Source organism: Dermacentor andersoni, chromosome 4 (genome assembly GCF_023375885.2).
Source record: "Dermacentor andersoni chromosome 4, qqDerAnde1_hic_scaffold, whole genome shotgun sequence".
Classification (NCBI taxonomy): Eukaryota; Metazoa; Arthropoda; class Arachnida; order Ixodida; family Ixodidae; genus Dermacentor; species Dermacentor andersoni.
Genome location: NC_092817.1, coordinates 94,900,842 through 94,924,792, shown reverse-complemented (window position 1 = coordinate 94,924,792; position 23,951 = coordinate 94,900,842). Strand labels below are relative to the sequence as shown.

The 23,951-nt window shown below is 39.7% G+C and overlaps 1 protein-coding gene across 1 annotated transcript in view; it reads right to left on the bottom strand.

Annotated features, from left to right (window-relative positions):
• LOC129386272 (uncharacterized) overlaps window positions 1–23,951 on the bottom strand; it is an 89,433-nt gene that overhangs the window by 53,548 nt on the left and 11,934 nt on the right. Inside the window, exon 5 of the mRNA XM_072287629.1 lies at window positions 18,809–19,123. Within this exon, the coding sequence (XP_072143730.1) occupies window positions 18,809–19,123 (315 nt within the window). The remainder of the gene's footprint in view (window positions 1–18,808; window positions 19,124–23,951) is intronic.

The following is a 23,951-nucleotide window of genomic DNA, read 5'->3' as shown; positions in this document are numbered from 1 at the left end:
CAACGTTGAAAGAGAATGGGGGGGGGGGGGGGGGTGAATGTGATAGCACACATTGTTTTTAAAACTTGCCCTGAACACACATAATTTAAGGGATATATAAACACTTTATTGATGATGGTTAACCATTAGACATGCATGCCAACACCAGTAAACTTATAACAACACAAGCTGACAGTTTTTCTTTAGACCTCAGTGACTTTTTTCAAATGCTATGCTGTTGGTAATTTCACCTACTTCAGGTGTGTATCTGTATAACTTGGTCAAAGCAACTACCTTCCTTGGGTCCTTTAACCATCAAAAGACTTCTAACTGAATATTTCGAGACCAACAAGCAAAACCTTTTTCGGAAATAGAAATTATTCTGCATAAATATTATACAAGCATTTGTAAATTATAAATAGTCACAGGCAGTTTTTTTTTATTATCACCTGCTTTTACAAATTTTCGCTGCTCAGGCAAAAGGGAGGCAGTCCGTCACGTGGTTGAGAGCTGTCACATGCTAACTGGGAGCATGAACTGCTGCCTCCGCTATAGCTTTTAATGCGGATTCGGTGATGGCACCAAAATGCTAACTAGTCATGCATAAGCGTAGATGAGCACAGCAACGCACTGGAAAGTTTTTCAGGTTACATGAAGAATGAAGGTAGCCACTTATTTTTTGGAGAATGTTTTGCTCAGACTGGCAACTGTACCTGAGAAATGAAAATTTAAGATATTTTTTCAAAACATTAAAATTCAAGGATTTTCAGAAACTGAAAACACAATTTTTGTAAGGGTTTTTAAGAAACTGCAAGGTCCCTATGCTAAAGAAAAGTGTCACGTCAATGGCAGGAGAACTGCCTGTACCATTCGCAACATTCACAAATGGTAACTGTGCCATGCGGTTTGTTCATGAACCAGTAACTCGACCATGGGCCTTGGTGGAACAGGTGACTACTACGTTTTCAGGCACAGTGCCTGAAAATTCAATGCCTTTACAAAGTGGGACAAGTGTGCGGTATTCTGAGAAAGCAGATGTGGTTTGTACACTAAATAGTCGAAAAAAAGAAAAAGAGAAGAAAGAGTAGTCAATGATCAAGTGAGAGAAAAAAAGTCACACATGGATGCTAGATATTGTGTGCCTCAAAGGCATTGCAAAAGGACCCACTGCATTATTTAGAGTCTCAAGTGCCTGGAAAGAAGCTTTCCTATAATCCCAGGCTTTCACATATCCAGCAGTTGCTATATCAAAGTCTTTTGGTCTAGTTTGCTTTGCTGATGGCGCTCTTTATGTAGTACTTGCTAATTACCTTCTTTTTACTTGCATTCCTCAAAGACCGAAAACATAAAATTGAAAAGTGAGGCAATATTACTTAAAGATCACTATTTTGACCTTCTGCTGGTTTTGTTGACCGCTGCCCTCCACAGATGCTTTTGCTGTTTGGTTGCAAAGGGCAAAACAGAATTGTTGGACTTAGCCTGCTTACACCAAATTACACTTTGACCTTTTCATATTCATTTTGTAACTCTTAATATACAAAACATATGGAATTTACAGCTATCAACTTACAGTGAAGTGAACTAAATGCTAGGCCGCTGAGTACAGCGCAGGAAAAAGCAAAGTAAAGCACATATACATGAATTTACTGAGCTTACTGAGCTTGGTAGCTGAACTCATTCAGCTGTATGCGTGATCATTTCATGCTTTATGACAAACTGCCATTAATTATTTCATGCTATGAATGCTAGAGGGTGCTGCAGTTCCAGTATTTACTATTTTGTGCAATCAAGTACTTAATGTGGGTGCATGCTTAAAGAGATGGATGGCATTTTTTTAAAATTTTGCCCTGTGCATACAGCTTTTGTGGGATGCATGTGTAGTTTATTAACAATTATTTCCTTTAAATGCAACGCACTGGCAGCAGCAGTATTGGAACAGCAGAAACTTATAAGCAACACCTAATTTTTAGTTCACGACTTTCTCAACCATTTTTTTATCGTAGATTTCACCGGCTTCAGGAACGTTTCTGAATAAACTTGCTCGAAGCAAGTATGCCCTGGTATACAGTGTCTTGCACTGCTATAGAAGTCACATATTACCATAATTTCTTTTGTATACGCATCTTTTGCAATCATGTGCCACCCAGTCCTACATCTTTAAAACATTTCTGAAAACAAGATAAATCAACATTTGTGACATCACCAAGTGAGCCGAATTTCGCAAACTTCAAGAAAAATCCTGGAAAGTTGGTAGATATGCTAAATGTAACAAAAATGTGGGATAAACAGAAGAAAGATCCCACCCTATTGCACCTGAAGAAAAAGATACTTGAGGCACAAGCAACATACATAAAAATTCACGAAAGTACAGCCATTAACTAAAGGTAAAACATCAAAACCTTCTAAAATGCTTCATAGTGGGGATAAAATCGTAACAATATTCATGTACTGGTGACACACATGTAGGTAGGTAAAGAAGAAGAGAACAAAAGTGCTATCAAAAATTAACCTCTCAGGTCACATCAAGTCATCAGGCTATATAAATAACTAATATCAAAAGAAATAAAATCACGGTGTTAATCATGGCAACTGATTATGAGAAGTTAAATCAGCCTCCTGCTCCACTGTCATCGCTCAAAGAACAGAACAGCACAAGAATACTAGTGCTCCAGCAAATGAACATGGGTGCTAAAACACTGCTCAACCCGATATTGCAGCCTAGGCATGGCTCGGGCCCGCCATCTCAAACCTCAGCTCAGCCTGGGCATTTCGCTTCAAGCACAAGCTAGGCCTGAGCTACTCTCTTATTAAACAAATGTACACTATTTGGGTCGTATCTTGCCACACAACAATAATCGTCATCTGTCGTGCTTGCGTTTTCTTTCTTGAAAACACTGTGCTCGCTACTTTCCTGTCGAGAATGCTCTGTCGTGCTGATAATGTGCATATCGTTCATGACTTGGAAGTACCGGGCTCCCAACGTTAAAGAAAGGAAATGCGGACAAGACAGATGAACATTATTGTTGTGTGGTAAGATACGACCCAAAGGGTGTAATTTTGCTTATGAGTGTAGCTGCTGCTTGACCAGGCCTGTCCCAACCTCTATGACCATGCCTGAGTGTACATCATATCACCATCATATCATATAGAGTCATATCACTATGCTTGTCAATAGGTTCAGATCAGTTCAGTTCAGGTTCAGATGAATATGTCACATTTTGTGACATAAATGTACGAGATTGAATTTTACATAGAATTCCATGATCTGCATCTATATCTTCCTTTGATATGTAACGTATTATGTGGTCAAAGATGCAAACAGTGAGAGAAGTCTCTCACATAGCAGGCAACCCTTTTTAAGGTTGCCTGCTATGTATGCAATACAATATATATTCACAATTTAGAATCTACTTACTACATAAAGCACACCTGCATTATGCATGGCCTATCCAGTGGTATCACAGTGCTGTGTTTGCATGTGCCTGCTCAAGTGAAAACTCCGCACAAAGCACTTGCAGACAGTGCACCGGTATGGTTACTTGCCTGTGTGGATGCGTACGTGACGGTTAAGGTTGGACTTTTCTGAGAAGCTCTCATCACAGGAAGGGCACCGATAAGGCCAATTTCCCATGTGGATTCAAGGGTGTGACTTCAGATAGGTCTTTTGCAAGAAACTCTGAGGGCATGAAGGGCACTGAAATGGCTTCTTGCTGGTGTGGATGTACAGGTGTTCCTTCAATGAGAACGTCAGCTTGAGGCTCTGCGGGTACGAATGACATTTAAACTGTCGCTCGCCTGCATGGATCCTGTTGTGTACTTTCAACCTAGACGGTGTTTCAGATTCAAAGTTGCAGAGCTGACAGTAGAGGAGACGTCCCTGTGACAACTTGTCACCCTCGAGTGTTGCTAGACAGCTGGAATGCATTGATACTGGGAGAAGGGGGGGGGGGAATTGAATAGTGCCAGAAGCAAATTGAAGCGAATCAAATACTGAATACTTTTCGAATAGTTTTCAAATAATAAACAACCACTATCAGAATTAACACAAAACAACATTCACATCCTAGTATTCTTAACATTAGCAAGTTTCTGTCACTACATAGCACATTATGAAGCGTCTATTAAAAGCACGAATGGAGCATAAGGAGCAGATAAGTAGTTCATTTGCATACACAAGACTCTTCAGAGAGTGCGAATGATCACTGTATAACCTGTAAAGTATGGCTGCGGTTTCGCTAAGTTAGCCAGCTCCACAACGCAAGTTATGTTTTATGCATTATACTATGCCCGCGGGGGCGAAAATTTACTGCTCGTTTGCTCCAATTATATGTTTAATTGGCCACAGTTGACATTTTGAAATATTCAAAAAGCCTTTCAAAATATTCTTATTTGTAAATAATGACTGTTTGATTCATTATTCAAAAGTTCCAACTATTCACACACTCCTAATTTTTTATGTGTCTGCTTAATACCTGGTTATGTGAAATCTGCATATTTTTTATACAAATTTATGTGAATTTAACGAAAAATCAGAAATAGTAAGAGAGAAAATGCAGCGTGGCATTTGTATGCACTGCCACTGCAGGAAAGTTTCACAGCCCATATATTCAGCAAAGTTTCAACATAATCATTGAAATTGTAATATAAAATTTATACAGGCAATACGTTGCAGCCCAAACTATTGTTACATTCTATTATTTATTATTCACCTAATTTAATTGCCTACAGTGTTTTTAATATGGGAACTCATCCTGCACGATATCATACCGACCTTTGTAGATGAGCAAAACGAGAACAAGGTAAAGGCGGGAGCCAACATTTCTACAAGTGGACTTATCTTTGTCATATGTCTTACTGTCATATTTTCTGTCATATGCCTTACTGTCATACGTCGCCTTGAAATAGAGAAGTCTACTAGTCGAAACGTTGGCTCGAACTTTTACCTTGTGCTCGTTTTGCTCATCGTCCTGAATTTCCTTCTCCCGCCTTCTCCATGTCTTGCCACCTTTGTAGATGCATTTTACCAGAATAAACTTCAAGCTTCAAACAGACATTTGAGTGCCATCATTACATGTTACCCACTGCGGTAACGTCAACACTCTCATTCAGTTTCGTGCTATTAACCACAGTCTATGCACCAGTAACGATAGCAATATAAATGAAGGTACCATCGTCAAAACAGCGAAAATGTACAGCCTTAAGTGCTCCAAGTGGAATGCCAAAATACAGACAGTGCTGCACAAGCCTAGGACCGTGAATCACAGTTATCCATATGATAAACATATACACACGAAACATCCCTCTGCATTGGCAATACAAGACAAAACCCCTGTTTTAAGCGAGTAGCATTCTTTGCCTCTTTTGCCCATTTTCGCGGTGGTCAGTGGGTGGTGGCCAGAGGTTGGTAGTCAGTGGATGAAATTGCACTGCCACTAGAAAGGCAATGATGCAAAGGGAGCTTACTGTCGTGCAATTGAGTTGCGAGGCACGTTTGTTGCTGAATGTTAACCAACTCTTTGAGACACACTTGCTGTTGCACGTGAGCTTTATGGTGTCTGAAGGTTTAGACACTGCAATGCAGACCTCAAGGACAGCCCTCCTTTCCTCCAGCCACACTCTTCAGGGATGGCACCTGAATGAAAGGTCTATGGTGGGAGAGGTGGATGGTAGTCGCCTTCCACAGCAGCACGAGTGAAGACAACATGCAGATGACAAATTGGCTTATATGTAAAGCCACCCATTCTAGTGCTACAGTTGTGCTGGTTAACAACTGTTCTTTAAGGGATTACATAACAAAACAAGCACCAAATAAGTATGGTCAAAATAAAGAAATATGTTCTATCAAGAGTACTGCTCCTTTGATAAAGCAAACAGTTTTCAAAAGGCGTTTAACAATTTGCTTGCATTGACAATCATCATCAATGGCTGTCACAATAATAAACTTTATTTAAGAACAATTACAAAGACAGTGCAATAGGCACCAGCAAAGAAATATAAAACAACGATAAACAATACATTCACCAGACACAGTCCTTAAAGAGACATTGGAGACAATGTGAATTGAATGCCTAATGAAGATTAAACATTCAACTGCTGTAAAGGAATGCTTATATGGAAGAAGGCAATGAAATAGGCTAGTTATATTAATTGAAAAAATAAAAACTCCAAAAAGGAGTATATGTACTAGATCCTACAGGATACAAAAATGCAAGATGAAGAGCAAGAGATTGCATCTCATGGCACGTGAAAGAAAGAAAGTAACAAAGGCACCAGTCAAACAAATGCAGGAAAATTCACAAAGGTACTCTCACTAACAAAAGCTGAAATTACACATTCTAAAAATGCTACGTAGTGGGATTGAAAATATATCATTCTCCATCTGTGAGTGACATAGATGTAGGTAGAAAAAAAGAAAACAAATGTGTTATGAACAATGAATTGCTCAGGCCAGCATTAAGGTATGAATAACATGCATCACCTTCATAAAAAAAAAAAAGTCATTGTGTAACCAAACAGTGCCTGAATGACAAACAAACAGCACCTGAATGTGAGATGTGTTGGCCTCACTCAAAGTGAAGACCAGACATAACTCTTTACAGCTTTCCTGCATCAAGAATTCCAAAATAACTAAGTGCTTGAGTTCCTATTTGCCTTCTGATACCTCAGTATAAGGAACTTTCCTACAACCAAGTGCATCAACGCCCTAAAAATTCAGCTTGCAATTAGCTTTCTTTTTACACAGTTAAACATACACGAACTCAGAGGAGCACTTAAATAGGCAGCAGTACATATTTGAAGAACATGTCCCAGTGTGAGAACCAACATTTATAATTTATCATGATCACTTCATGGCACATGCAACTCCTTTAAAGACTTAGTTGACAAATGATCATTTCTTCGTTATGCCTTTACGCAAAGGAATATCACATAAACAAGAACATGACAATGCAATGGAATGTCGTCACAAAAAAAAAAAAAAGTTTCTGCAACATATCAGATTATGATAGAAAATTCGCTGAAGTCACATGTCAGTTCAAGATACAAGACCATATCGTGACACTTGTGCTTCTTCATGCACCAGAATTACATGCAGCATACTGCACACATATGAAGATTCATAATAGACACAGCTTAATTCATAATGTACCCCTACATGGTTGGTGAACTAGTCAGTGAACTTATTATTTATTATTAAATTATGGGGTTTTACGTGCCAAAACCACTTTCTGATTATGAGGCACGCCGTAGTGGAGGACTCCGGAAATTTCGACCACCTGGCGTTCTTTAACGTGCACCTAAATCTAAGCACACGGTGTTTTCGCATTTCGCCCCCATCGAAATGCGGCCGCCCTGGCCGGGATTCGATCCCGCGACCTTGTGCTCAGCAGCCCAACACCATAGCCACTGAGCAACCACGGCGGGTAGTCAGTGAAGTCATGGTGGCGTGATTTCCTGTGTTTGCTCAAGTGGGTGCCCTGAACAAAGGACTTGGAACAGACAGTTCACCAGTATGGTTGCTCGCCTGTGTGTATGCGTAGGTGATTCGTTAGGCTGCATTTTACCAAGAAGTTTAGAGAGCATGAGGGCACTGAAAGGAATGTTCACCAGTATGGATGCACAGGTGAACCTTGAGGGTATATTTCACAGAGAACCTCTAGGGGCATGAAGGGCACAGAAATGGTCGCCCACCATAGTGGATGTGCAGGTGTTTCTTCAGCGGGGAACTCTGAGAAGCTCAGAGGGTACAAGTGACATGCAAACTGTTGTTCGCCTGTGTGAAACCTGTTATGTACTTTCATATCAGACAGCCTAGCAGTCTCATAGCTGTAGAAGTTACAGTGAAAGAGGCGTCCCTGCTTCTACTTTTCACTTTTGGAACCTGCTGGACAGCTAGAATGCCTTATTTCTGCACAAAGAAAATAAGACACGCTACCAAAGCATCACTTTTCTTTTGCAGGACAAACTACAATTATGAAATGCCAATGAAATAACATAGATGCTAATGCTAATGATGAGTTTTTTCTTAATTAGGTTTTGAGTGATTTCAAATATTTAGACAATATTATGATAATTTTAACAGACGTTGCTACAGTACTGTTCTTTATTGCCATTGTGTGTGCTGCTTCAGTCAATTACTATTTGTTTTGCTAAGTATAAAATATGTTGATAACATAATAAATGCATATACATGGCTTTAAATGTATCAAAATGTCAGGTAATTTCTTTTAGTCGTAAGTGTGACAACTCACATTTTTTATACAACGTCAATAATAAAGAATTGTTACATACAGTATCGTATAAATATTTCGGTGTTCACCTAACCGAAAACCTCTCCTGGACAGACCATATTGCAGCCGTTTGCGCAAAAGCTTCAAGGACATTAGGTTAGCTACGTCGTAATCTGGGTAATTCACTTTCCAACATCCGCAAATTGGCCTATCAGACATTTGTTCGTCCACAGCTCGAGTATGCATCATCCATTTGGTCCCCACATCCTACATACTTAATCGACATGCTTGAATCAGTCCAGAACCGAGCTGCCCGTTTCATTTCACGTAATTATAGCCATCACTCCAACGTAACGCAAATGAAACTCAATCATTCCATACAGCCTTTAGTTCTTCGCCATAATATCGCACTGTTATCCTTGTTTCACAATTATGTTTATAATGCCACACAATCCACACTACATATCCAGACCGCCTCGAACACGTCTCGTCGATTAAATAACCGCTTAAGTTTCGCGCATGTACGGTACAACACATGCTTTTAACTTTTCTGCACTCCCTGCGGCCATTCGCTTGTGGAACAATCTGCCTGATCACATTGCTTCCGAGTCAGATCAAGAAAAATTTCGTCATCTCCTACACGAGCATTTTTCACAATAGCACTTACAAATCACTTTATCTTGTTTCTTACACTTGGCAATCTGCTTTGAACTTCTTGTGATGTTTTTTTTTTTTGATGCATTGCTATCTCGCTCTTGTGAATTGCTATTTTATACTGCGTCGTGTGTTCACTTGTATGCCCTGTATATATTATTGCTTTTTTGCGTCTTTTTCCCTGAATATCACTTCAAGAATTGTACTCCCTGATATGTTCATTTTTGTGTATTTTACTTTCTAGTATTAATGCCTTACGTTAAGTTTTACTCATGTTATTTCCTTAAGTGTACCTTTGTGGCCTTTCATTACTTCAGTTGTTCCTGTTGCATGTTTTAATCTTGGTAGTAATGTTGATGAGCCCTGTATTGAGGTGTATCTTTTGTATACCACTTTAGAAGGCTGCTTTCTCTGTAACCCCCCTTACACAATGCCCCCATGGGGCCTGTAAGATATTTTACATAAATAAATAAATAAATAAATATATATATATATATATATATATATAAACTGAAGGGGATATACAATGTTGAATTTGAGAAACGTCTAAAACAAATTTGTTGTCTAGCTGGCAGCGCAAGACCTAATCTGAACTCAATACAAGCAGTGCATTCAGTCCATTGTGGAGAAAGCTTGTGCCACAGTAACAATACCAGTAACAATGATGTATTGCCACAGTAACAATACATCAGGCAGTGCCCGGCATAAAAAAATATTACAGGTGAGATTTTTGTCTAGTGCTCTTTACAATAGCCAAATGGGCCACTGCGCTTATGGGCGATAATCTCCTCAAATGTTTAATTGAATCCAAACAGGTTACACTGCTCGATATATACATAGTGAGCAAAGTTCAGCTTATATTGGAGTTTATACTATCCAAGACCGGTACAAGGGCATTTTGTTAGTTAGTTAGCTAATTCGAATTTAATGGCACAAAAGTGACTAAGGCCATGCTGCGCCAGCCACAAGATATTAAGAAAAAGCAGCAAAAGCTGCATTACTTTATAGCCTGTGCAAAAAAAAAAAAAGAAAAGTTTCATCTAGCAGTTCAACAAGTTAGTGAAAGGCACTAGTGGATCATCTGCCAGTATTGAGGCGGAGTGTAAAGGTATAAGTTATAAAGCTTCCTCGCAGTACTCACCCACCTATACCCTGCTCAAAGGAACTGCTGTTAGGAAGATTTCTAAAGGTGGAGATAAATTTGCATCTATGTTCACCAGAAGCATATATATCGAACAGTCGGGTCACTGATATTGAACTGCAGCTCTCTTCAGTTGTTCTGCCTTTTTCCAGCACTGTTAATCTCTGGATGGATTACCATTGCCACTACTTGTTCACTTTCATTAAATGAGTTGATCATACTTACTGTAGCATGGACATTCCTGCAGCACTCATGGCATTGTTTTTCTCGTTTAAGAATTTTTGAAAACTCGTTTCTACAAAAGGAGGCCAATTTCTACTATGATTTGTTTTATACAGAGTGTTCATGTCATCTGTGTTTACATGCCGTCAGTGCTTTGTCTTATTGTTCTATTACCTCACCATAACTTGAGAAACTTTCCCCTTTCCCATCTGTTTCATTGTTTGCTCTCATTCAGCAGTTGCTCTGTGAAAAGTACACGATTGTGTGCATGTTTGCGTGTGCCTGCATTCACAATGTATCGTCACTTATACGCTTTGGCTTCCATGTCTGTTGCATCCTAACATGCAGGCATACCATTTCTTTAATCAGCTGCAATGTAACCAAAGAGAAATTTTCTGTCACGTTCCTTACACGAGTAAGCCTCAGCACAATGCAACAACTTGCCAAATTAAGGTTAATTATCCCACGAAGTGCCTTTGCAGTTAGGCGAATAATAGCATATTATGTGTCAGGTCTTCTGGTGCACATCAGCCACACACTTATTCACACACGTATGTCTGCCATATGTCTACTCATAAACATACCGAGCCCACTTGCCCACCTATGTCTGTCACTTGTCTCCTAAAAAAAAGTGACAGGTCCATTTGCGCAACAGGGCTATCCATACTACTGGGCGGCACTTCAGTGGAACAGAACTCAGTCGTCTGTTCATTTGATTGAGATGTACAAAGGTCATTCAACAGATGGTGGAGGGGATACGTCACTTACCTGTGTGTATGTATAGATGCAACTTGAGGTTCCACTTTATGGTGAAGCTCTGGGGACACAGCCTGCACTGAAATGGTCATTTGCCTGTACGGGTGACCAAATGCGTGTAGCGGTCACTCTTCTGCGACGTTTACCCAGCGTAGAAGTGGCATTGAAGCAGCTGTTTGCATGATTGGATGACGCTACGTCTCTCTCAAGTCACTGGTTTGCGGATCATGTAATAACATCAGTAGCTACAATAAGTGGGGCACTGGGAATGATGGTTGGTACTTTTCCGATTCTGAAGTCCAAACTCCTTGCTTCTGCATGAGAATGTTCATAGGTGAATTAGCTTGAGTGTCAAAAGAAAAAGAAAAGTTTACTCAAGAATATTAAATAAAGAAGGGGGAGGGGGTTCAGGAGCTGGATAAGTTGCAACTTCCTCTTCACTGAGACATGCTATAAAACACAGATTAAACTGTAGCTAGCCAAAACAAGATAGTGTTGGTAAACAGGGGTGCCTAAATGCTGAAATTTTGTAATTGAATTGCATAAGAATACAAGAAAATAATCTGGCCTTGAATACAGAATAGAGCACAGTGTATCTTGCTTTAAGAAAAAGAGTCAGAGAAATGCTTTATGGTAAACAGAGGTTATTTATATATTTTTCAATGCGGGCAACACCAACAAAGTACACATGTGAGCTGGCTGATGAAAAAAAAAAAAAAAAAGCAAACAGTGATTCAGAATAAAACAAAAAGCAGGTAGCACACAAGCATTTAACAGTCTGGAATGTTCACGCAGTAACCGTAGTGCATCTGTGCAGTAAAAGTGCTTGCTGCAGTAGAATTGCTTGTAACAAACAGTTGCATCAATGGCTGTGTCAGTCTGGGTTTGCTTAACTCTTTCCGTACTGCACCCATTGGGCATCGTTAGCCCACTAACGATGGTTTAAATGCTGCTTTTGAGACCTTCCGCACCGCTCACGGACATAGTGCGCTACCGGACATGAAGTAGAACTATATTTTTGTTTTCTAAGCAGTTCGCTTTTTATTCTTTAATGCGCTCAGAAGTTTTTGCGATCATCAAAGTAGAAAGCAAAAATGGCTGCCTGCTATTAATGGTTTGAAATGCCACTTTCGAGGCCTTCCACGCCCTCATGGACACTCTGCGCCATAGGATGTGAAGGAGGAGAAATATATTTTTTGTTTTCTAAGCAGTTCGTTTTCCTCCCACCAGGTGTTAATTTTTTAATGCACTCGAAAGTTTCACGATCATCAAAGTAGAAAGAAAAAATGGCCGCCTCGATGTGCAGCGTACGTGCTTCGAAAGATCACAGATCTCGCGATTCTGCTGCACCTGCGGCTGATTTTACCGATGGGTTGAGCAGCAGTGAGTTCGCGGCTGCTGCCTTTTCGATGAACTTTGAGAGTATGATGACGCAAGCCAACCCAGACCATCAGCGGCCGCAGCCCAGCATGCCAAACTATAGTGCTTGCACTTATATTTTTGTAGTGGAATACCTGTTCAATGAAAAATTTAGATTTTTTTTGGAGATAGTGGCTATTAAACGGCAATACATTTTGTATATCTCATAATTTTTGTTACATTTTCTTCGTAGATGCAAGCGTGTCTTTATAGACTTTGTTCAATTTTATCTCAAAATCTTGATTCTGGCTATGTATAACTTTTTTTATGACATACATCTCGTTAATAAAACTTTGGTGCGTGAAAAGGGCATTCATCTTGCTTTTGTTTATGTATTTTATAAAATATTGAGTGCAACAGTTCCTTCATAAAAAAAATATCTGGCCTAACCTACCAAAAACACCTATTTTCCCCATGGTAGGGAAAGAGTTAAAGTATAGACATTTCTCACAGCTGTATAAAACCTACCATTTGCACAGTTCTTTCTCCCTGTAGGCTACGACAACAGCAGTTCAACTGTATTTTCAGTCTGAACAAACACTTCGACATCTTTTATATCAAACTAAACAGAGAATTCCATACACTCACTTGAGAGAAAATTGGTGATAAGGATGTTTGCCCACTACAGAAATGATGGAAAGTGCAGGCTCTGGATTGGAACTTGTTCTTGTACACTGTGGATTCAATCCCTTGCTTCCATCAGCTTTAGTCCCCTCTGCTCAGTTGACTTCCCATCTTCTTATAGCTGCATTGCTGTCAGTAGAAGCCATTCTTCTGTGTGCGCGTGATAAGTGTTACTAGAAAACGCTCACTACCCAGCCGCTCTGCAGTGCTTCCCAGAATGTCCATGTATATGATAAATTTTCGGAGAGAAACTACAATACCCAATGCTTTCGTATTGTGCTTTGGCAGTTTTTTGCCAGAAAGAGTAATTATGTAGCCGCGGCCATGTCACGTGCTGAGCCACCATTGCCAAGTCACCATTCAAAGGAAGCCACTACTTCTACTTGCAACCATTCCCAAGCTGGTTGAAATGCCACTGTAGAAACAAACACACATGAACACTACTACCACATATATCCTAAAGTAAGCTTTCAAGGTTTGCTGACGTCGGACACAGATAGAGCAATAAAAACAACTTGAATTTTAATATGCTTGCGCACCGTTAGTGATAAACAGTGGCAAACAAGGAGTGATGCAGGAACCGACATTTTGACAAGGGGACTGGTCTTTGTCAAGCCAACAGCTCCTTTCCTTAGCAACATTTTTCTGCAGATGTAGCTCACTCAAGTAAGCAGAAGTGGCATTCCTTCTTCTACCACTGTTCGTCACATGAAGCTTCCATCTTCTTGTGAACTTCGGTCTTCTTTGTATTTGCACACTGTTAGTTGAAATAAATGCATACTGTAGCTGTACAATTTCTCTCCTCAGTCACACAGGCAAATTATTAAAGCCAAGATAAACTAAGCTGCTTTCAGCATGGCTACATCTCACAGTGAGATGTTATTAGTGTTAACATTTCTGTCGCTTTCTGCTGCAAACACAATTTCTTCTATGACAGTTGACTTGCCATAACATTAATTCCTAGGGACTTGCAGTTTATCATATGAATTATAAAAAGTTTGAATTGCCAGAAGTTCAATAATTTTCATGACAGAATCACAAGTTCAATATCTGAACATACAAGCACAACAGACACCTTTATGCATCCTGTACTGCCATATACTAAACTAGGCACAGACAGAGAGCTTATAGGTATTTGCGAAAGAGCGGAGAGGAGAGACAGAACTTCCTCACCAAATTTCCTCAATGCACGTACAGGATATCAGAACTGCAAGCATATGGCTAAATCGATGACGGCTCAACGTACAAGATAACCTGAATATCAAACATGATCAAGTTCTGACTGCTCGTATCTCATAAACTTCTAGTTGCTAGCTGTTTTTGACTGCTTCTCTCAGCCTTGAGAAGCCCGGAGGTTTTAATCAACCAAAACCTTTGCAGAACTTGTTTTGAATTAAGTGGCTTGAAAATTCATTAAACCTTTGGCAGGTCAATTAAAATGTTGAGATTGCTTTAAATCAACCAAAGATTTCAGTTATTCAAGTTTGATTAATTGTGAGCCGACTGCAGGTAATAATGTGCTCCAAATTGCTTATAACAAATACAGAAATTTAGGAATGGAGAGTGCGAAATCATGATAGTGGCAAAGCTAATAGTGAACTCCGGGAGCCAAAACGGGGAATGATGATTCATCATGTGAATTAAATTCGATAAACATAATTGATGATGATAGGCTGAACTATGATGAGCACTGTGATGGTACCTCAGCATTATTATGTGGCTTTTTATTTGAAGCTGTTCTGCTATGTTAAATTTCATTTAGTGCTAAGGCACTAAATGAAATTATTTTATTTATTTAAATTATTTTAAGCACAAATTTATTAAATAAGAAATATGATAATGCTTACATTACAAAACGTAATGCTCACTCAAGAAAGGTAAGATGTCCATAGCTTGCTCATAACACAAAGGTAATATTCAACACGCCATTAGAATGGCTGCGCAACACAAGAGATGGATGAGACATGCCACAGTGAGAATAAAATTAAACAATGATAAGGCAAGTTCTCTAGTTTTTCCTAGCAATACCTGAACAGCCAGTGCATGACGATGGCAGGTGCGTGCTCCTTCATGTGGGCGCAATTTGCGAAAGCAAAATCTAAGTATTGTGAATGGCAGTGTCAAGGGGTCCACATTGTGAACTGAACACACGTGCTTTGAACACAAGGAATGTGTGCTCAGTTCACAATGTGGTCCCCTTTAGAATGCAGAATTAGCCCGTGTAGAATTGAAAAATATGCTAGGAAGTGACAGCAAAAAAAAAAAAAAAAAAAAAAAAAGAGAGGCGCACATCCCTTGCTGCTAGCTTAACATGAACCAATACAAAAAAGAGCAAATAGTATTGCATACCTTCATGAACATCTAACCAAAGGCGAGATCATGCAAGCATCCTGCTTTTCAAATGTTTGCTTGCTTGCTAGGTCAGTGAGTAGGCGGTATTCAATTTGCAGTCCCGCATCGTTGCCCTGGTGACCACTGATAAAAACATGGTGCTGGCGAATCTTGAGAGCACAAGCAAACGTCTGAAAAGTGAGATGCTTGCACGATCTCACCCCAAGTTTACAACAGTTGTTACAAGGAAAACTCGAACTAAATGCTGTGCAGTTGCAAATGTGGAAATGTAGTTCAACCAGCACAAGCATGACTCTACAGATTTATGTACACTTAAACCTCGATATAACGAAGTTGGTAAAATCAGCAATTTGCTTCGTTATATCAAAATTTCATTATTTTCAAATTCAACTCTTCATGCAAATAATTACAGTCACCAGAATATTTTTCTTACATGAAAGGAGCTGCAGAATTTTTTGAATTATTGGGCAATAGGAAAAAGCAAACTTGAATGAGAAAAAAATAATTTTGTTGAATTTGAGAGTTGCCAACGAAAGATATGGTTTCATGCTGAGTTGAAAATATCTTCACATCAGCGGTACGAAACAAAGCCATGCTTTCACATCCCTTCCGCCCCCACAGCTGATAGCATCATCCGAAGTGGAACGACACTGTCGTGAAAAATGACGACATTGGGGAGCGAATGCTTCGTCTCGTCTGCCTCAGTGAATGTTGAAATTGTGTATAAACACACTTTGTTATATAGGAGTTCAAAATACATGCTGTTCCATAGACAAGAAGTAATGAAAAGTTAAATACTTCGTTATATTGCGAATTTTCCTGCACTGAAGTTTGTTATACCAAGGTTTAACTGTATCACCCTCCTAGTCACTACTTTGGTATCGCAAGCTCATTAAATGGCCACAATTACCTTACCAAACATTGTAAAATGGCATGTTGCCATTTTACAATGTTTCTTAGCGTCCAATAGGGGTAATTATCTGAGTTCAAAACAAAACAGCCACAAATAATTATGGCTAAAATGTTACATGGTTTCAGCTACAGATATACAGTTAACTTCCATTAATTTAACCTCGACATGACTGACAGCATTCATCATATCCGGCAGGTTGAATTAAAACAGGCAGAAAAATAAGATCAAAACATACCACAACTTTATTGGCAGTATTTACCCGATTCTACTGCTCTCCCAAACCTAGCACGCATTAAATTTTTATGGTTTCAACGTAAGAAACACAATGTGCACCCAAATCCAACAATCAGCCTATTTTATAACAAGAAATGCTGCACTTTGCCTGAAGGGTGAAGCATTCATTGCAATAACGATGCCTATTACACAACTGCACAATGTAAGCGCCATAGTTTTATCAGCTGTATAATTGCAGTAAAGGTTCACTTACTAACTAAATTAGCAAGCATAGTGTCATGTAAATACAAGCAAACATGAACTGATCTCACTCGATGACTGCACGCACACACCATCGTAACGCTATCGTGATGAACGCGAACTGAGGAGAGCGAATGCTTCTGCTGCCTCTCCCTTCACTGTCTCCAAAACTTGAGATTACACAACCTCCAGCATTAGGTGCACGCAACGACAGCTTACATGCAGCCACCAACTTTTGACCCTGCCAGAAATTATTTCCAAGAGAGGGCACGGCAGCGCGCGGCAAGGCTAGAGAGGGAGATGCACGTGAGGAGGTGTCGCAATGGCGATGGTGACGGCGAAAATTTGCCTCGAGTGTCCATGTAATCGCTATCACAATAAGAAATGTGGCATGCCTGCAATTATGGCAAGCAGAAAAAGATGGAACCTGCAAAACTTCCCTTCAGGTAATGGAAATTTATTTACCCTCAATGTCCATCCCTATCACTCTCAGACAGCTAGCTTTTAACACTGCCATGGGCCACAACGTCATCTCCCGTGCCAGCCATTGCATCTGATATTCTACATTTCTTTATAGTCATTGCAACCATGATGAAGGGGAAGTTGGCTACCATCTAGAATAACAATTTTAAATCTTCACCCTTTGACGCAGGCAAGGCTCTGGCATGCTGAGAGCATGCTCTGTTGCCATTAGGTTAGCATGCACAATAACTTCTCTTTTGAATGAGCTTTTGTAATGAAAGCAGCATGTCATTGTTCCCAAAGTGCACAAGAACTTGCTCCATCGTCATCTTGTGATGTCATGGGGATGACAATGGCACCGACATTAAGTTAATGTCAATGCCACAAACACGGTTTAATGTTTATATCGAAGTAACACACGGGCCCCATTCAAACCCGTTTTCCTGGGAAAAAGGTACGCATTAGAATTGGATAAATACCATAACCATTAATTGTTATATCCCAATTTCCCTTGAAGATATGCTGAGGGCAGGTCAAAAATATGTTTTCTTTGTAAGATAACTTGTGTTTGACGTATGCACTTCCTCTAGAGCTGCAAAGTCACATGCTCACGCCATTTAAATCACAGCCGGAATCCCCACTGGTGTCAGCATGCTTGTCTAAATATCTGGTAAGGGCTGATTTTGTGATTGAAATGACAGTCTTGGCCCGTAGAAATGTACAGGCAACGGCATGAAGCTTCGGTCAGGATTGAATTAAACGAAAAATAATTAACCGAAGTCGAATTACCGGTAGTGCACTGTACAAAACATAGTTATTTAATGAATTGCATTGCCATGAGAAATGGAACTAGCGTCTGCATTTACAAGATAGGCTGCTGCAAGAACACCACCAACATGTGAAGCAGTAACCATATGAAAACTATGGAACAAAAGAGGGGAAGTTGCAAGGACAATCTTCAACTTAAAGGGATGTCTCAAGCAAAGAAGAGTCCCTTGTCATTCATGGCAGAAGCAATTCTGACACTAGCAATCACACAAGCGTGGGCAAATTTATGCTGACAACAACTCAATATACCCTAGCTGCACAAAAGCTTAAAGGAACGGTGCATGGTATGGATAAATAAAACAAGCTTTAACAACTACAAGCGACACTTGTTGCAAAATAAAGATGGCCAAGATTATTAACAACAGTGAACATGCAAGGAAAGCTTGAAAATAAATGTGATTAGTGGATATGGCTCATTCTACTGAATACTGACACTGTATTCACTTGCATGCAACTTGACCTGGAATTACACATGTGAATATGTTTTTAAACACAACATCCATCATACTCCAATATACCCAACATCTGATGGTAGCAGAAATACTACATCTCAACATGACAGAACACCTTGGTCAATGAAGTTTCATTGTCCTGAGAGGTGTCTTAGCATTATGATGAAACACAGCATGCGGTGGTACTTCACCTACTTGGTGTACGATGAAGTCTTGATCTTTTCACGCACACTTAGGCCCGTCATTAAGTTCCTCTTTGAGATCCACTTGAAAAACGGCGATGAACTACTTCACTGTGGAGTACCCTGGTGACGATGATGCTTTCTCATGTGTCTGCTCCGTTGAACAAAGTGCACGAAGCACATGGAACAGACAGAGCAGCGGAGAGGTCGCTCGCCTGTGTGCGTCCGCATGTGTGACTTGAGGTGGGCCTTCTGAGAGAAGCTCCGGGTGCAGATGTGGCACTGGAATGGTCGTTCGCCTGTGTGGATGACCCGGTGCCTGACTAGAGACGACGGTCTGTCAGCTACATAATCACAATGGTGGCAGTAGTAGGGGGGCCCTGGAGGTGATGGCTGACGCCTTTTTTGCGTTGTGCGGTCCAGAGTCCTTTTTCCTGCTGCACAAGAAGAGATTGACATGGATCACTGTGGCATCACCTTAATGAGAAAAGGTAGGTCCCTGCGTAAAGAGAAGCATTTTTTATGGTGAGCCTGTTTGCCATTATCCCTTTCCCTTTAAATTGAAAAACTCTTCGAATAACTTGCTATGACATGTATGAAATCATAATTCAGCTCACCAGGTGTATGTGCACCAAAGTTAAGGTTATTGCAGTCATACAGCTCCTTTCTTAATTAACCGTGGTCAAGTAAAGAATATAATGCATAAAGCCAAGGCGAAGTAACCTGCGTTCATATGACTGCACACTACAGCCTTAATCATGGTATTGCTTTATACAGTTACAGTTACTGGAATTATTAGTTCTGCTGCATTATAACTTCTTTCAGAGAGTCTGTAATAGATTCATAACCTCACTAAACAAGAAAAAGAGAAAAAGTGCACAATCATGACACTGGCAAAAATAATTTACCTTCCAATAGTCAAAATAAGCAGCACTACATCATCACATGCAGCATATTCATTAGACATAATAGTTCATGACTCTGCACAACTGTGGACCATGGTGATTTATTGCCAAAGCATCATTTTTGTTGCTTGAGTGCAAAGAAATGCACTTCTACAAGAATTTTTTGTTAACATCAATGGCAAGGACTCTGATGACATGACAAAAAAAGAAAAAAGAAAAAGAAAAAGCGAGCAACAAGAAAGCTGCCCCTGAAACTTTCCTTCCTGCGCTTTTCCTAGAGCACATGAATCTGAAGTTATCCACTGTGAGAGCAGTGCTCTTCTGACATGTAATGCTGCACTTAAAAGGGCACCTCACCAGATCTGGCCATTTTGAGCTGGCAAGTGCAGAGTTTACAATGCGCGATAACGATCGTGCCTGCAAAGTATTACATCGCTACATGCTGCAGAAAGATCTGAAATTTCAAACTGAATGTCGTTTTCCTTTCTCCTTGCAGCCGCCGTGCTCCAAGCCAAAGGTTGACGTACACGTGCTAGCGCGCCTACATACACGTGTTCGCGCTGTGACGTCCGCTCGTGGTGACACGCGACTTCGAAAATTATTTAAGCCAACATCTGTTATTTGTGTAATACGTTGCTAGAATAGAGGAATTAAAGCTTTGATAAATAATAAAACACACAAACCGAATGTCTGCATGTTTTTGTTTTACTTTGCACTGCAGAAAGAGATATGTATTTCCGTTTTGTCTGCTTGTTCCCACATCGTGCAGTTGTGCGCGCAGACACTGAAACTATGTCATTTTCTATCGTGTTCCATCACGGGATCATGCTCTGTGATCCGCTGGTGTTTGTCTCAGTATTTGTGTAGCATTGACTTATACCGCTAGTCAGGTGTCCTCGTGCACAGTCCGCAAAATTGTGTGCTGCGCAAAACGATACAATCACAACAGCTCGCGAGCGACGCCATCAGCAGAAGTGCACCCCGTCGCAAAGAAGCAAGGAGAAAAAAAAAATGAAGGCGGGACCCATGACGTATGTGTCATGCGATCCTCGAGCTCCGGTATGGGAGAAGGCCGGGAAGGAATTTCGCTTGTGGAGGCTAGACGGGGCAACTGGAGAGAGTGTCTATGTCTGCGGTGAAGCTCACCTCCTGAAATCATGGGTTTGTGACACTGAAATATTTCTATCTCGGCTATTAATGAGCCAATTTGAAAATATTTTGTGGTAGAACGCTTCCTAGAAGACATCTAACAACTTCCAGCATATAATCAAAATTTGCTATGGGGCCTAGTGAGGGGTCCTCTAACCTCTCCTTGTGTGTTCTGTGTATATATGTTTAACAGGATGCCAACAATGTGCTACCAAAGCCAAAGAACGTGCTACCAACTAAAATCAGTCTTTACACCGATGACTGAGTGATCTATCACACAATTACCAGTCACGAAGATCATGCCATTTTGAATAGAGCCTCTTCCAACTTATGTACTTGGTGTAACGAGTGGCAGATGAACATCAATTTTTGCAAAACTGTCTCTATGTCCTTCTCGACACGTACCACACAGCTGCGCCTTCCTTATTGTTTCAATGGTATTCCTCTAGAAAATATTTCTGAATATAAGTATCTTGGCATTATATTCCCACACAATTTATCCTGGTCCAAACATATTGAAGCAACCTGTTCTAAAGCTCTATCATGTCTAGGTTACCTAAAGCGTTCTTTGCGCTGAGCCCACAAAGAAACAAAATTGCTCACTTATAAAACCCTAGTGCCGCTCATCTTGGATTACGGGTGTGACATTTGGAATCCATACCTGAAATCCGACATAAAAAAACTCGAATCCGTAGAAAAAAAAAAAGGCTATTCTATTTATATACCGGCATTACCACAAAGGAATAAAGTAAACAGTCTTCTGCGTCGCGAGAAAAGGATGTACTTACAAAATTTATATAATGTTGACGTTATAAAAAAGACAGATATTGTTTGGAAGCGTATTAACACAGTACTTGGACGAAGCAGTTGTAATGAGACTATTAGAGAAATTACAATTAATGGCAATGCAATATCAGAAAAGGAACTAGCCGAATCTTTCAACAAGTATTTTACCAATTTAGCAAAGAGTTCTCACGATCCAAATTGTTCGCAATATCTAACTACAAGGACCAGCCAATCTGCATTTTTGACTCCTACGACAGATAGGGAAATAATCGACACTTTCTTATCTATCAGAAATAGTAAATGTTGCGATGCCGATGGTTTTGAAATTGGGCCTGCTAAGTTCGTACTAGATGCAATCACTCCGGCATTGCCACAAATTTATAACCTTGTTTTATCTGATGGTACTTTTCCAAAACGCCTTCAGGTTGCTAAAGTTATAGTGTTACACAAGGGTGGCGATAAAAACGATTTACCTAACTATAGACCAATATCCGTCTTGGCAATTTTTTCAGAACCTCTGGAAAAATTCATTCACAGCCGCATTACATCCTTTACAACTAAGCATAAATTAATAACAAACATGCAATTTGGATTTGCAAGAGGTCAATCTACTGAAACTGCCCTTCTAACACAAGAGGAAATTACATTAGATTCTTTCGAACGTCAGCTATGTACATTGGGTATTTTTGTCGACTACTCAAAGGCGTTCGACTGCATTAATCATGCTACCCTACTGAAAAAATTTAACTATTATGATTTCCGAGGCGTTTTCTTGAAGTTAATAAAATCATATCTCCAACACCGCATGCAACACATAGTTCTAAACAGTTACGCGTCCGATTTGAAACCAGGGCAGCATTTTGGGCCCCTTGTTCTTTTGTATCTATATTAATGATCTAGTGACTATTGACAAAGACGTAAAATTTATTGCATATGCATACGACATTACAATTCTTATAACCGAAAAAAATGCTGAAGATCTTATAATTAAAGCCAACGAGGTGCTGTCAAAATTATCATCTTGGAGTATCGCAAACTCGTTAACAATAAATGTTAATAAAACAAAGGCTGTACTTTTTAGGCTGAAAAATCGAAATATTGACACGTACCATTTACAGCTTAACAACACCATTTTGCCTATTGTTCCTTCTATTAAGTGTCTTGGAGTTATATTTGAACAACATTTGTCGTGGAATGCTCACGTGGAAATGGTAATTGGTAAGCTCTCTCGAGTGACTGGAATACTATGCAAGTTGCGTTTTTTTCTTCCAGAAAGTATTAAACTTATTTTGTACAAATCACTGTTATTACCACTTATAAGCTATTGCCATCTTGTCTGGGGCACTACAACGCTGTCTAATATCAATGTACTGCATAGAATACAGAAAAAGGCTGTACGTTGTATACTCAATGTCCCTTACTTAACACATACTAGTCCTCTATTTGAAAAGCTCAATTTGCTGTCAATGCCTAACATTTACGAAAATATGTTACTATGAAATTATATGACCAGTATTAAAAGAAACAATGACAGCCTAAAACGTATTTCCAACTTAATAGCAAAACATAAGGCGGTCAGTACAAGGAGTTCTGAAATATGGGAACTACCAAGGCCTAGAACAAATTATACTTATCAAATGCTACACTTTCGACTACCCTACCATTTAAACAAGGCAAACATAAAGTAATGCTTATTTCTGTGCTAGGATAAACATATATCTAGATGCAAATATGTACATAGACGTATGAATGTTCTTTGAACAGGTTCAATTCTTGTATAATCATTTTTTTTATTGTGCGTATCGAATCCTTCTGTATATGTTACTCTATGAAATATTTTTGTATACTGTGTCGTAATAGCGATGTACATAGTGCTGCATTTGTTTTATTATCTCTTGTGTATTTTGTGATGCATTCCATGACTAGCTGTATTTATGAGAATTACTCATCATGTAAGCTTTACTTTTTTTGTGTGTTTTGTTATACTTGCTCATAGTTATCATGATTAATGTTTCGCAGTTATTAGTGTGGAAATCCTATTTTTCCAATTACTATTGTATTTAACCATGCTAATCCTTTGTTGCATTTGTTTGCTGCCTGTAAAACGGGGCCATGGACCACGTCAAGCCTTGCTGGCTTTTTGTCCACGGTCCTCAGCATCAGCTGTATGTTGAAATAAACTTGATTTGATTTGATTTGACCTCTCCCCCTCTTCTAACCTTCCCTACTTGAACTCTTCGCTAGTAGAGCGGCGTAATGTAGAAAGTCTTGAACTGTTTTGCACCACTGTTAACTCTGAGCATTGCTTATCCTTGGAATACATTAAGTTTGCAAAAGCGCCTAACCCACAGAATTTTCACCCTCTAAATATAACACCCCTGTACACCCGCACTGAGAAATTCAAATATAGCTGTTTTCCCCAAAC